The 14,538-nt window shown below is 40.9% G+C and overlaps 1 protein-coding gene across 8 annotated transcripts in view; it reads right to left on the bottom strand.

Annotated features, from left to right (window-relative positions):
• Positions 1–230: 230 nt before the first annotated feature.
• Positions 231–14,538, bottom strand: part of ncor1 (nuclear receptor corepressor 1) — a 67,301-nt gene continuing 52,993 nt past the window's right edge. For 7 of the 8 annotated variants that reach the window (XM_061802635.1, XM_061802641.1, XM_061802642.1 and 4 more), the window contains 12 exons: positions 10,344–10,511; positions 10,009–10,144; positions 8,966–9,432; positions 8,495–8,608; positions 6,617–6,765; positions 6,311–6,528; positions 6,078–6,221; positions 4,151–4,296; positions 3,922–3,975; positions 3,583–3,777; positions 1,793–1,963; positions 231–1,704 (listed from right to left, as the gene is read on the bottom strand). In XM_061802635.1, the coding sequence (XP_061658619.1) occupies positions 1,505–1,704; positions 1,793–1,963; positions 3,583–3,777; positions 3,922–3,975; positions 4,151–4,296; positions 6,078–6,221; positions 6,311–6,528; positions 6,617–6,765; positions 8,495–8,608; positions 8,966–9,432; positions 10,009–10,144; positions 10,344–10,511 (2,162 nt within the window). In that variant the 3' untranslated portion in view covers positions 231–1,504. The remainder of the gene's footprint in view (positions 1,705–1,792; positions 1,964–3,582; positions 3,778–3,921; positions 3,976–4,150; positions 4,297–6,077; positions 6,222–6,310; positions 6,529–6,616; positions 6,766–8,494; positions 8,609–8,965; positions 9,433–10,008; positions 10,145–10,343; positions 10,512–14,538) is intronic. The other variant, XM_061802640.1, reaches the window with a different exon arrangement.

Genomic DNA, 14,538 nt, shown 5'->3' with positions numbered 1-14,538 from the left:
TTTGAAAAGATTCTCAAATTCTTTTTCGGCTTCAAGTCGTATTTCTTTTCAAATTCAAGTTTGTAAATGTTTTCTGCCATTGCCTTTGTAAACAACAACCATCCCATCCAAACAACAGAAAAGAAACATCTTTACATGTGCAGTGACAAATGATTGAAAAGCTTTATGAAAGTTTCAGGAACAAGAGCCTTGATAACAGCAAAGGGAAAGGTGAAAATGACATCCGCGGGGTCGGTCGTTTCTTTTATTCTCGTTATTTACCATAACGGTACCATGAACTCAAAACTACAAGAACTATTCAGCAGGGATCTTACTATGACAGGTCTGCAAGTGGTGAGGAAAAACAAAGAATATTGCCCATTACTCAAACACTCTGCAGAACGGTAAGTACCCCTTTTGGTATTAATATTTGAAAGACAAAAGTGCAAAAATGGTGCAGACCATTGTGTTTGGTAAAGTGGTCTTAATTTTATAAGACATTCTACAGTTTGGATTTCTTAAAAAAAAAAAGTATTTTCAAAAGGTATTGGGAAGCAAGTACAAATAATATTGAGAAAATTTGTTAAAGCTGCCTTTAAATCTCAAGTCACAAGGCTTGACAAGACCATCCCTCCCCACAAGAAAAAGGTGGGTGGGGGAGCACAGGGAAGCGGAAGCAAAACAGATAATTGCAGATTTAAATTGTGACATTTTAGGGCAGACCATTCCGGACGTGTTGAAAACCGTAGACATAGTCGGGCTCTACTTTGGGAGACGGAGGACAGACACATTGGCTCACTTCACTATTTAAACAGGGTCCAGAAATAGTCACCTTATTCATCACATGCGCTACCCTTCAGTTCTGACACCAATGTGGAAGACATTCCCCCCATCTAGAATTTAGTGTGATGACCAGCATTTTGTTTCAGTGTGGTAAACAATCAAATATCGAGACTGTTTAAAATTTGAGCAGTGTATTGTAATGTCTACCGTCTTCAGACAGTGGTGCAGGGGGACCGCCACTTATGGGCAACAAGAAACGGGTTGAAATGAGCGCTGATGGTGTAAGACCATCGGTGACATGAAAGATTACACATCTTCACTTCGCATTTAGAGTGGATCAATTTAAAAGCAACATTAAAATAACAATCAAGTTATGAAAAACACTGCAAAAAAGTTATTCTATTTACATCCAATGAGTTTCTTGATGAATTATATATCTTTACAGAAATTAAACAAAGTCTCTTTTTACATATCAGCTTCTATATCACAAGTCATCCCCTCAGTCAGGTTTAAGTTCCCCAAGAGACTAAGTGAGTGCTTCCGGACTAAAAGTGAGCCTAGATCTGGAGAGCCCAGTCGGTTGTCAGCTGCTTGTACACGTAACTGACGGTTAGGGGGCGCCATTGCACCAGTAAAGAATTGGACACCACCACGTCTTCTTGACGCTTTTTGTGTCTTGGATGGGGGTAGAAGAGATGCGCCTCAGCTGGGGTCTACTTTCATCCCTTCTTGCGGGCCAGGCTCAGTCATCGCTGTCCGACAGAGCCTCGTATTGCTCTGACAGCAGAGATTGCCACACACGCTGCTGGCCCACTGGAGCTCCAGCAGGAAGCGCCTGCTGCGGCTGCTGCTGGCTCTGTATGGAGGGGGAAGATATGGAGGTGGGGGGCGTGGTGCTCATTATGCGCATGGTCAGTGGGTTGTAAGGGAACTGCATGGACCCTGGAAAGAGAAACCCAATGTTAGATGTGTGTCGAAATTATACAGTAGCGTGCCTTCATCAAATGTTAAAAGGCCTTGACCGACTAACCTGCAGACGAAGGTCGGTCATCCCAACTCCATTGGGCTTGTGCTTGTCTGTGATAGTCTCCCTCAGAGTGTACGGAGGACACTGAGGAAGGACGATCCCCTCCCGAGAAGGCCTGACCCAGGTTAGGAGACTTCGATTTACGGCTGTTGCCTTTGCCCTGCTTTTGCTTCACTGTGGACGGGGGCAAAGAAGCAACGTGTTGAACTTTTGATTACTGAAGAACCTGCAATATATCATCCAGGTGTGGGGAAACGTTTGTGCTCAAGGGCCACATATGACTTCACTCATAAATAAAATAATAAATGAAGTATACATAAAATATGTATTTTATTTTAAAATAGTTCAAGCTCATTTCTTATATCCAAAGCTTTATAATTTAAAGTTTCTTTCGGCTTGTCTCGTTAAGGGTCGCCACAGCGAAACGCTCATATTTGTTTGGCACAATTTTTATGCCTGATTCCCTTCCTGACGCAACCCCTCTTGGGGAGCGGAGGCCCCAGTGGGATACGAACTCACGACTCCTGGTTTACCAAACCAACACGCTAACCACTGAGCAATGGGGCCTCTAAACTTTATTATTTAATTAATGTAATTATTGAATATAGAAACACAAGAGAAATTTATTTTAGAAATATACTGCATTTTATTGGTGGCACGGTAGCCGACTGGTGAGCACGTTTGCCTTAAGTTCTGAGGAGACGGGTTGAAATTCAGCCCCATCATGTTCTTCCCTGAGTGGGTTTTCTTTGGGGATGCTGTTTTTTCCCCACATCCCGACGACGTTAAAAGAAGATTTTATATAAGCTGTACGTTTGAATGTGAGTACAAATGGTTGTTTGTTTGTATGAGCCTTGCAATTGACTGGCAACTAGATGTACCCTGCCTCTCCTTGGGATAGGCTCCATAAAATGGATAGATAAAAATACATTTCAAACAACAAAGTTAGAGGGAAAAAAAGTCAAGTTAAACAGTATTTTATAGTTGCATTATTTTAGTACTAAAATAATCAATGCGTTTTTATTTATAATGAAATCCCAAACCAATTATTTTTAAAAGTAAGTTACATTATATGTAAAATTGTTTATTGTATAAATGCTTTAATTACTTTATTTATAATAAATAAATTTTATTTTTTGAGGTAAATAATACATTAATGGAATATACGATTCTTCTTACTGTAACTCAGGGGTCTCAAACGTTTTTTGTCATGCGCCACAGTGGGGTTACGGGTTCCCTCAGAGGGTCATTATGATGACTAAACTATAAAAATGTACTGTCTTATTATATACAAACAACAAATTGATGGCTAACAAGTTTTGAAGTCAGAAGGCAAGTAAAATAGTTCAACTATTTTTCATTTCATTTGATCATTCATTTTGGTCTGGGCAAAAAATGCTTGTAATAACTTTAAAATTTTTACATTTTAATCAAGATTTGAGCAAGAAACATGAAGTAGACAGCTAGATGCCTAAAATTTGTTTTGCCAGTTCACAAAAAATTATGTGGCAGGCTGCAGCTGGCCCCCACGCTTTGAGTTTGGCATCTGCGGTGTAACTGCCCCAGCGGCCCGTAGAAAAGAATCAAACGAGCCCCAAATGGCCCACGGGTTCTAGTTTGTACACTCCTTGTGCAGAATTAGGAAAGGAAATATACAACACCTGCTGTCCTTACATTTTAAGGTTAAGGTCTATCCAGCATGGAACAAGGAAATATGCCCAAATGTGACACTAAGGTCAAAATAACCCTCCTAATAATTTCCCACACGGAGTGACTTCACAATTCGCAAGTACCTATACTGGGTGACGGGTTGGCTTCCTGACGAGTGTCACTGCTTGTGTTGGATGTGCTGCTAATGGCACCGACGCCACCTTGGTGCTCTTCTGGCCTGTCCTCCAAATTGCCCATTAAGGCTTTACGGATTATGTCCTCTAGGCCCAGGTTACTGGCAGGGTCACTGAAGGAGTGGTTCCTCGGGTTAATGCTGCCTAGGAATCATAATGAGAAATTATGAGCGAGACCACAAAAATGCCCCCTCGCTACCGTGCTCACATTTGTCCAGTAAAAGTCTTATAACTATAATGTCATTATATTCTATTAAATTAGGCATATTCAAAAGTATCCTAACTTACTGGAGCTGGTAACAGCAGGCAAGTTGAAAATCTCAGTGCCCGGTTGAGCATTTCCTGCAAGACATAATTCATATTTAGCTGTTTAAAATCACAAAGTATATAGTTAACTACATGCTTAATTGAAAATGAGATGAGAAGACGACACACGTGGCTTCCATACACACAGTTTGCTGAAACCTTCCGTGCATGCATTTTAGTTCAAGTGAAAAAAACAGGACGCCCCACTTACCAACATCAGAATCACCAACACCAGAGGTGGAGTTCAACTTACGAAAGATTTCCTGCTTTTTGGATTTCACCATAGGTGAAGTGTTCTCTAGTTTGGTGAAGAAGGAGGGCAGATAACTGACACTGCCAGGGGACCGTGAGTCATTCCTATAATTCAACAAATGAAAGTGTCGGGATTCAAATAAGCAGATACAGTTGAAACCAAAGGTTTACACACATTGTGCAAAAACGAACATTTCATTTTTATCTCTCTGACTGAAGTCAAATCAGACTGAACCTCTCCTGTTTTCATCAACAAAATTATTTCATTTTATTAAATGCCACAATAATGACAGCAAAAATTTCCAACAATTTTATATTATTAAAGTTTACATACATTTCCTTATCATGGACTAGCATTTCCTTTGAACTGCATGACTTGGGTCAAACATTTTGGGTAACCTTCCACAAGCTTCTGACAGTACTCTCCCGGAATCCTGCCCAATTCCTCCTGACAGAACTGGTGTAACTGAGTCAGCATTCTCGGTTGCCTTGCTCGTACACACTTTTTCAGATCTGCCCATAAATTTTCGATGGGATGTGATGACCGCTGCAAGACTTTGTTATCCTCGCACCACTTTTTAACCATTTTGGCAGTATGTTAAGTGTCATCCTCCATTTGGAAGACCCATTTACACCCAAGTATTAGCTTCTTGGCTGATGTCTTCAGATGTTCCCTGAATCTCTCCAGTTGATGTTCTTTCTTCATGATGCAGTCAATGTTATGAAGATCTCCGGTTCCTGCTGTAGCAAGACTGCCCACAACATGATGCTGCCACCTGCGTGCGTCACAGTTGGCATGGTGTTCTTAGGTCTTCAAGCTTCCCCCTTTTTCCTCCAGATGTAACCTTGGTCTCTATGGCCAAACAGCTCCAGAACAGGCCATATCTCCAGAAGTTAAGATCTTTGCAAACTGTTATCCGGTTTATGTTTCTTCAGGAGTAATGGCTTCATTCTCGGTGAGCGGCCCTGTTGGTCCAGAACTCATTTCTCTGTGGATAATGACACTTTCTTACCAGCTTCATGCAGCATCTTCAAAAGGTGTCCTTAGCTTTTGTTCTGCAATTGAGTTGCACATTTCATACCAAAAGCTGTTCATCTCTGGGACACAGAGCCCTGAACGGTGTGATGGCTGGACATTCCCATGATGTTTATACTTCGGTATAATTGAATAGATGAACGTGGCACCTGCAAGCATCTGGAAATTGCACCCAGGGATGAACCACACTTGTGGAGTGCTACAATTCTTTCTCTGACTTACTGACCAGTTATAAGCTGCCATACAGCAGTGAGCTCTACTGGATCCAGACACAGTATAATTAAGAGAAGCAAAGAAGGGCGCTGACCAAGCAGAGAGAATATATGTTTGTGAATAGTGTTGTAGTAAATGGTTTGTGTCCATATTCTGGTGTTTTAAAATTGATATATATATTTTTTGAGTGTATGTGATGATGTTGTGTGCATGATAAAAGTAGCAGTCTGAAAGTTTATACTTTATATCAATAATATCTATGGTAAATGGCAATATGCATTTTTGGTTACCATTATGCTGGAGGAAGTTCATTAATACTGTATATTTGTTTTGCTTTATTCTCCCATGAAATACTAATACTAGAGACAATTTCTAAAGTGTTTTAATACATTAGAATGAGTTTAAAGCAAGTGAAAGGGGTAAAAAAAAAAAAAAGCTTTTCATATCATGTCAATTTCATGGCTTTTCACCTATCACAGGTGGTTTTGGACCATATCCTCTGCAATAAACAGGATTCACTGTCCATCGAAAGTATAAAAGTAACCTAATCAAACCATTATTTTATTCTACGCATTGCCTGATTTTAAATACGCCGAACTGATTGAGATCATGCATTTAGTCTGTGCAGGTCATGTACCTGATCTCAGAGTTGTCTGCCTCACGCCTTTGGGGTGCAGGCCCACCAGTCTCCTGTTTTTCCATGGCTTGACAGCTCTGTGGCGGCGAGATGGGTTCATAGCTCTCCATCTGTCTCCCACCTCTATCTGGAGACTTACCAGGCCTGGCCAGGGGACAAAGTTCCAAGGTAAGTCTTGAAATGTTTGGTGATTACTTTGGCTCAGCATGATAATTAAATGAATTATTCAGTACCTGGACCTTGGTTTGTCTGTGGCGTTTTCCGGGGAAACCCTGCTGGGGGGACGGTGGTGATGTTGAGCCTGGATTTGATTCTCAGGGCTGTAGCGGCTGGGCACCTTGGGTCGAACTGACGAAGACACGGATGGCATTGTGCTCTGGAATGTGGCAGCGGCTGAAGAGGAAACTGTGGGAGGGTCTTGATTGCGTGCAAAATCCTGGGTTATAATGTGCTGCATGGGGGAAAGAAGTTTCACAAAGCTAGTCACTTTTGATCTTCATAATATATCATGTTTTAAGAATGTCACAGGCATTTCCTACCGAAATGTGGTCTGCCAAGGTCATGACCCGGTGAGTCTTTGGAATTTGAGAGTAACTATCGGCCTGGGATAAGGGGGGTTGCTGGGAACTGGGCTGTGGTGGCTCTGCTGAAGGTCGGTATCGACTCATGTCATAGACTCGCATTCCAGCTAATCAAGTTCAGGATCAGAGCATTCATAATGTGGAGAGAATAAGGGTCACATGATGAGTAGATTTTACAGTACTCTGGAGCATACAGTTAAGGTCAGAAATGTACACACATCTTTGGCAAGAATGTAATCAATTTGGGTAGAATGATTATCCAACATCTTAAATTAGTTGGGACATGGTACCACCTGTCAAGCATGATGGGAGTAGCCTCATGCTTGCTTTTACTGCCAGTGGTACTGCACAAAGTATATATATTTTATGTATAAGTAAATAATTAAAAGTCTTCAAATTTGACCAAAATTAACAACTAGACATCTGAAACTTGGGCAGAATTACTAAGATCCCGAACTGTACACTGATTTTGGAATGAAAGAAGCCAACATTAAGCTTCTGGAATAGCCTTTCCAATCCCTGTCGTAAATTCTGTGGACTATGCTTAAAAACCAGCCTGTGGCAGGAAACCAAACACATTAAATTAACTTTACAAATTTGGCCAAGTGTGGTAAAATATCACAAGTTATGTCAAAAATGAATGGGAAACTTCCTAAGAGATATTTATCCAAATATTCAAGGGGGTGAATGTTATGGATGTACAGTATATTTATGAACTTATGAAGAATTTTGACCCTGTGTGGATTTTGGCATTGCCTTGTCCATGTGTGCAGCTCAAAAATTTCCGCCAAGTTGTCTCTTTTTTCGTCTATACTTTCCATGTACATGGCGACCTACTGTAAAACTTGCCCCACTGTGGATAGTTTTAATTGTGTTTCAGCAGTTTATAGCTCATGGCATGCTTGAGGCATGGTTATCCATGAACATCCAAACCAATTTCCTGTCATCTGGCTGTGACAGCTGCCAGATCTTGGCTAAGTGGTGACAAATTTCAACATTGGATTTTTAAAAAATCTAATCCTGGAATCTGTAGTTGTTTAGAAAATACTATCACAGACTGTGCAGTCTCTATAGTCTATTGTCCTTCAATGTTCACTGCCTTTCTTGGACTTTTACCATTGCTCTGAATATCGGTCTTTTCGGCAAATACTGTAAAATATATCACTTATATGCAGACAAAGAAAAACTACCAGCTTCAGTCAATCATGATCACTAACTCAAAGTTACCGGGCTTGACCTTGTCAGTTCAAATGATATTCTAGAACCCTCAGCATAACCTATTAATAATTAACTTGTTTGATCCTGACTGGATTTGATACAATCCTAAATACATTTAAAATTCAACCCTTATTTTGAAATTCATCCAGATTAATTGACGACTCTAAATTGCCCATAGGTGTGAATGTTATTGCGAATGGTGGTTTGTTTATGTGTGCCCTGCCTCCTATCCGCAAATAGCTGCCATAGGCTCATGCACGAGGCTCATAAAATGGATGGATGAATGAAAATGTAGGTGGAATGGTGGAACACTTGTAAGCAAATCTGCCTCACAGTTCTGAGAACTGGGGTTCAAATCCCAGCCTTGCCCGTATGGATTTTGTATATTCAAATAAAATTATTAAAAGCCTCAATTTGAAATTCTCGCCGTTAAGTGCAAGCAACCATCTGACTTCTAAAAAAGGAAAAAAACATTATAGCCATTATTGAGATGCCAAATTTACACCTCTTAAACAGCCTAGGTTGGGTCTGTCAAAGTTATCATTTAGTTCTCATTACAGTGCAAAAACAAAAGCGGTTGCCTGAGTGCTGTGTTCACACCCACGCATTAATCTATACCTGCTGTCTGCTGTGGCTCATCTATTTTTTCAAGTTGGGAATGGACTGGAGAACTCGCAGGACTTATCACTTCAATGGCTCCTCCCCCAGTGTTGTCATATCGATTTGATGACACTGAGGATTAAAAGAGAACGTTTTTAAGATTCATTTCTGTAATGATGACAAATACAAATATGATGAGTCTCCACATACTAACAGTGTGGCACCTGCAGATTCACCTATTAGCTGATTTTTTTTCCCCCTTTTTGGTGGGGAGGGCAGCCCTACTTATTCAAGGATTATTATTTTTTTTTTTTTGGGGGGGGGTGTAAAAAAAAATTTTGATATCAATGTGATTGTAATGAGTGTCAATTATCTGCGGATTTTCACTATTTGCAATCTGGCCCAGTTCTTACCCCCTGTGAATAGCAGGGTTCCACTATTCTCTATATTTCTTCAGTGACAAGTTGCTAGAACTTCTCATATACTCACAGCTACTCGAGGAGTCCGAGCTCTGTGAGCCTCGCTCTCGGGAGTCTTTTTCTGGGGCAATTTTTCGGGTGATGATAACGTCAATGAAGTTAGCTGCTGTAATGGTCGTTTTTCCACGGGTTCGAAGCTCCTCTTCAATGCGGGACTTTGGGGTTTGAGGGCCCTTATCTTTTATGCCAACACCCTCAGGGTACGCTGGGTGGGGCTTCCCGCCTGGAAGTGACATGGAACCATATGGCACGGATCGCCGGTCTGGGTCCTGCTGCTGTTCTGAGAGGCTTGCTGGTCTCCGAGCTGCTGAACATAATTCGTCATCCCGCTCATCTCGTTTGGTCTCCTTTACTTTGGCCACATCAACAGGTGGAGCAGAAGCTGCAATATCGACCAAAGCGGCCAGTGCATCAGCTGCAGTACTGTAGCGAGAGTTACTCTGGGCAGCTGCTGTTACTGCTGCTGCTGAATGGGGCCTAAAAACAAAATTAGGAGGATTTCAGAATACCTGTTATGATATTATGTGTTTAACTTCTTAATCAATTAATCAGATACACTTTCACAAAGCAGCTACACACTGTGTGAAACAGAAATAATATAAATAATAATCTGTGTAACTCAATGGCCAGTACTGTTCAACTGATATCGGTACATGAGGAACACACACATTTACTGGTACATATATAAAATACTCTTTCATTCTAATATGGGTATTGTCATCCTAACATGCAAAGGGCATTATTTTGTAAACCATTAGCTCATACTAAGGATGACTGTATATACAGGGATGTTGCAAAATGTCACTGATGTTATATTGTGTGTGGACAATTGTGCTTGTAGATCGTGTACTTTTCTAAAAGGGTTCAATATCACATTGCAGTTTAATGAATCCTAGGTAAAGGTTTTTGTTTTTGGTAAACACTTTACTATCAATTTGAGACATATTTGTGGATCTCATGTAAAGGCCAAGTGCACACACTAAAAAATTACCATCAACAAACTGTTAGTGGTGTGGCAGGGAATCAAGATCAGCTCAAGTTAGTTAAACTTACATTAGAGAAGTGATTACACTCTTGCCCTGAAAGATGCTTGGTCGCTGTTGAACAACCACTTCCTGCGTCCTGAGAGAAGGGGAAGGAGAGTGCAGATAGCCTCGGCTTCCTGGCCGACCTGGCTGCTCAACTCCACCTCAAAAAAAAAACAAAAAGTATGCATTAAAAAGATTTCCGCTTTGCTGATATTTATTTTATTTATTTTTGATCCTCTTTAAAACCAAAGAGGAAAATAAAAAAAATTATATTTGGAACCAAATTAGCAGCTACGACCACAACAAATTAAGTCTAAAAATCATAGCAACTCCTCTGCTGGTTAACTAGCAAATACTTACTTCCACGCATGTAATCATTTGCTCGCTCTCTTTCCCGGTCCCGTATTTCTCGTTCTCGCTGTTCCCTTTCCTTTTCCCTCTCCTTCTCCTGTTGCTCACGATCACGTTCTCGCTCCCTCTCTACATTTGCAGCTGCAGCAGCCGCAGCAGCAAGGTGGGCTTGGTGACCTAAGTGGCACATAAAAATCCACATCACACAACCTATATAATAAAAGGAGTATAATATGGTTCGCCAACAGTCACAGGTTGAAGGTCATGTCATGAAGCTTCCTGCTGGGATTAAAAGACCTTACGTTTGCTAACGGTTTCAACTTGAACTGGTAGGAAGCTGCACATCAATATGTATGGCTGGGATGTGATGGCCCAGGCTCCAAATTTTACTGTGGGGTCGCAGGGCGTACTACTACTCCATGAAGCGCAGGCTAATTACTGGATAACACCGGCAGAGTGCTCCAACTGCCCGACTGAATCAGGATGTGGTGATGTGAATTTTGCCCATGTTTACATATGCTGGCGAATCAAAATCACCCATGTCACAAGACTTTCCTGATAAAAATTAAGGTGTGCGCTCTCATTCTCCAGTATGTAAATAGTGTTAGTTGTCTCGACCCCCACTTCGTTAAATGCTTTAATTCAACACAGAGCAGGGATTCGAGAAAGCCGCCATCCTACCGCTGTAGGTGAATGGACTTTCCCAGCTGTGGGGAGCAACAGAGTGGGTAAGGTAATTTTAATTTAAAACACTTTGTTTATTACATTAAATGTGTGCATGTATAAAACGTCCTTATACATTTTGGTTTGCACTTCTGTGTGATTTTCCCATGGGACTTGTTGATTTGCTTACAAGTCCTCACCATTGTACTGTGTCTGAGAGATATTTAAAACTAATTTTGAAGTCTTGCAGTCTGGTTTGGTTGTAAATGTAAGTTAATAGTTAGTAAATAAGATACCCCAACGCAGGAAGGTACCACTAGAAGGTAAATAAGCTATCATTCACAGGCAGACGTTTCCCATTTGAATGATAAACATTCTCATGAAAAAAAAAAAAAACATTCTAGAGAGAAACTCATTCTCATTCAAATGAAATCAGTTTCTTGTTGGAATTAGTTTTTTGTTTTTTTTGTCATGTCCCATAAGGGGCTCCACACAATTGCAAATAATGTTTCTAAAAAAATAAATCTTGTATTTATAGTATTTTCCCAAATTAATCATTGAGTCATGATTGATGAGGAGGCAGTTTTAATTGGGTAGACAATGTTAAAAATCCAGTGGTTGCCGAGTGACAAGGACTGGCTACCAGTAAGTGTGGTTACACATGATAGAGTGGATAAATACACACGTGTGGCCAGGAGGTTTTCATACTGTTTAGACATTGGGAAGAAAGTTTCATGACCCAGTGCCAACCCTGGGCAAAATTTTCAAATCTTTTCCTTTTGGCTTGTCCCATTAAGAGTCATCACACCATGTCATTCTTTTCTAAGTAAGCCTATCTCCTGCATTGTCTCTAAAACACCTAACCTTGGTTTTCCCTCTGGTGAGGTCATTTGTAATCCGATCCAATCTGTTTACTCCTAGAGAGAATTTCAACTTCTTCATTTCTGACACGTACAGCTCTCCTTCCTGTTCTTTTAAGTGCCAATGTCTCTCTTGTGAACTTTGCCCTTCATACGAGCAGAGATTCTTCTATCGCACCACACACCTGACACCTTGCTCCATTCGTTCTGATCTGCTTAGAACTGTTTTTTCATTACCTGACCACACTCACCATTGCTCTGGACTGGGATATCCATGATGCAGTCCCACCTCCACCTTAAATTCCTCCGTCACACTTCACCACTGTTCTGCTGCCCTCAGACATATACTTTACTATTCTAACATACTGGCATGGCCTAAAGTTTTGAGAATGACGTTCATTTTTACAAAATCTACTGCCCCATTTTTTATGATGGCAATTTGAATGTACTCATGAATGTTATGAAAACTGCACTGCAAACCAACCTCGACACAGAAGGACCAGTTAACATTGTCAGCGATTCTGTCTCAAACACAGGTGAGAGTGTTGATGAGGACAAGGCTTGAGATCACTTTGTCATGCTGATTGAGTTAGAATAATTGCTTTAAAAGTAGGGGGGTGCTTGAAATCATTGTTCTTCCTCTGTTAACCAGGGTTACCGGCAAGGAAACATGCAGTCATTATTGTGATGCACAAAAAGGGCTTTACAGGCAAAAGATATTGCTGCTAGTGAGAACTTCAAGGAGAGAGGTTCCAGAAAGTCCAGCAAAAACCAGGACTGTTTCCTAAAGTTCATATAGCTGCAGGATCAGGTCACCACCAGAGCCTTCTCAGGAATCGCAGGAAGCAGGTGTGAGTGCATCTGCACGCACAGTGAGGCGAAGACCTTTGGAGGATGGCCTGATGTCAAGAAGTGTAGAAAAGTAGACACTTCCCTCCAAGAAAAACATCAGGGACAGTGATATTCTGCAAAAGGTACAGGTATTGGAGTCCTGAGCTCCTCCTGTCCAAGTTCCTATCTCACCTCTTCTTGAAAAAGCTGCACAAAACTTCCTCTCATCTTCTACCACATGGTTTTCTGCTCTCCCTTTGTCGTCTTCTTAATACAGTGAATACTCGGTTCTCGAACATCGTCGTTCTCAAACATATCGGTTTTCGAACGAAAATTTCAAGATTTTTTTGCTTCTGTTTTCGAACGAAAATTGTTACTCAAATGCCCCCGACAAAACTGGGAAAAAAAACGACACACGTGGCCTGACCAGCTGACCCACCCATGACACGCACTGTTATTATGAATTCAAATGCCCCCCTCCCAAAAAAAAACGGAAGTAACATACCGCGCATGGCGCAACCAGCTGACACACCCATGACACACTTTGTTATTCTGTATAACGCAGCCTCTGTACGCAGACCTGTCCCGGTAGAGACTGGTTTTTTCTTCCTATTGAGGACTATTAACCCCCATCATGGCTCTAAAGAAGGCAAGTGGAAGCTCACAACCGAAGAACTCCTGCACCTTCAGGAGGAACAGAAGACGACATTGGAGGACGAGATGTCGTTTGACGAGGCTGAAGGCAAGAAGGATGTCCCAAGTAGTTATATTAAAAGCTATCTGTGCCAAATGGAACGAAATCCATAATTTCGTAGAACTTCTGCCCAATTAAGACGAATGTAGCAGAGCACTGCAAAACTTTAATGAGGTTGTGATGAGCCACTTCAGAAAAGTCCTTAAAAGACGGCAGAAACAAGTGACAATAGACAAGTCCTTTGTGAAAAGGGGGGCAAGTTTCTCTTGTGAACTTTAATAATGCTCTGTTCCATTAGCATTTCTGCATTGTTTCAAAGACTTCATTAACTCAAGTTACGAGTTAGTTTTTGTTACTTTTTATTAAAAAAATAAAATAAAATAAAATAAAAAGCTTCCCCCCATTATTGCTTGTTTAAAGTTAGTCTGCACTTTTGTTTACAAGGCTGGGGGCCGAGTTACTACAGATATGGCAATGTACTCCCAGCCTAGCCTACTCTACTACTAAAGCATACATTTTAAGCAAAAAATAAATATATTTCTTAAATTATTTTATTATATAAAGTATTTAAACAATACATGTATTTCTACTATGCTGTTTATTATCAGGGAAAGTTAAAAGAAATGCTTTTGAAAGCCGATTTTTTAGCTTGGAACACATTGTTTCTTTTTCCATTAATTGCAATGGGAAATATCGATTCGGTTTTAGAACAAATCACTTCTCGAACCGGCTTCTGGAACAGATTGTGGTCAACAACCGGGGCTGTAATGTATTCCTCCCCACCACCCGCGTCGTCTTATACACCACCATCCTATGCTGTCTTGCCACACTCTCCCCTACCACTACCTTAAAGTCAGTAACCTCCTTCAGATTACATTATCTACCTGCGTGTGTCTACCTCTGCTCTTCTAGGCCAGCCTATGTTCCTGCCTCTTTTGGAGGGGAAAAAAAACTGTCCACTGTGACCATTTCGATCCTTTTTTTCGAAAATCTACCATCATCTGTCCCTCCTAGATCCTTTCCTGGATGACAAAGTTATCCATCACTTCTTCACTTTCTTCAACATATTTAGTACAATCTACAATCTCTGTCTGGGATGCACCGATCTAGCTCCTTCCAGAATTTCTCCTAATAATCATGTCAACCAATTCCCAGG

This window comes from Syngnathoides biaculeatus, chromosome 18 (assembly GCF_019802595.1).
Source record: "Syngnathoides biaculeatus isolate LvHL_M chromosome 18, ASM1980259v1, whole genome shotgun sequence".
NCBI classification, from domain to species: domain Eukaryota; kingdom Metazoa; phylum Chordata; class Actinopteri; order Syngnathiformes; family Syngnathidae; genus Syngnathoides; species Syngnathoides biaculeatus.
This window is presented reverse-complemented; position numbering and strand designations above follow the sequence as displayed.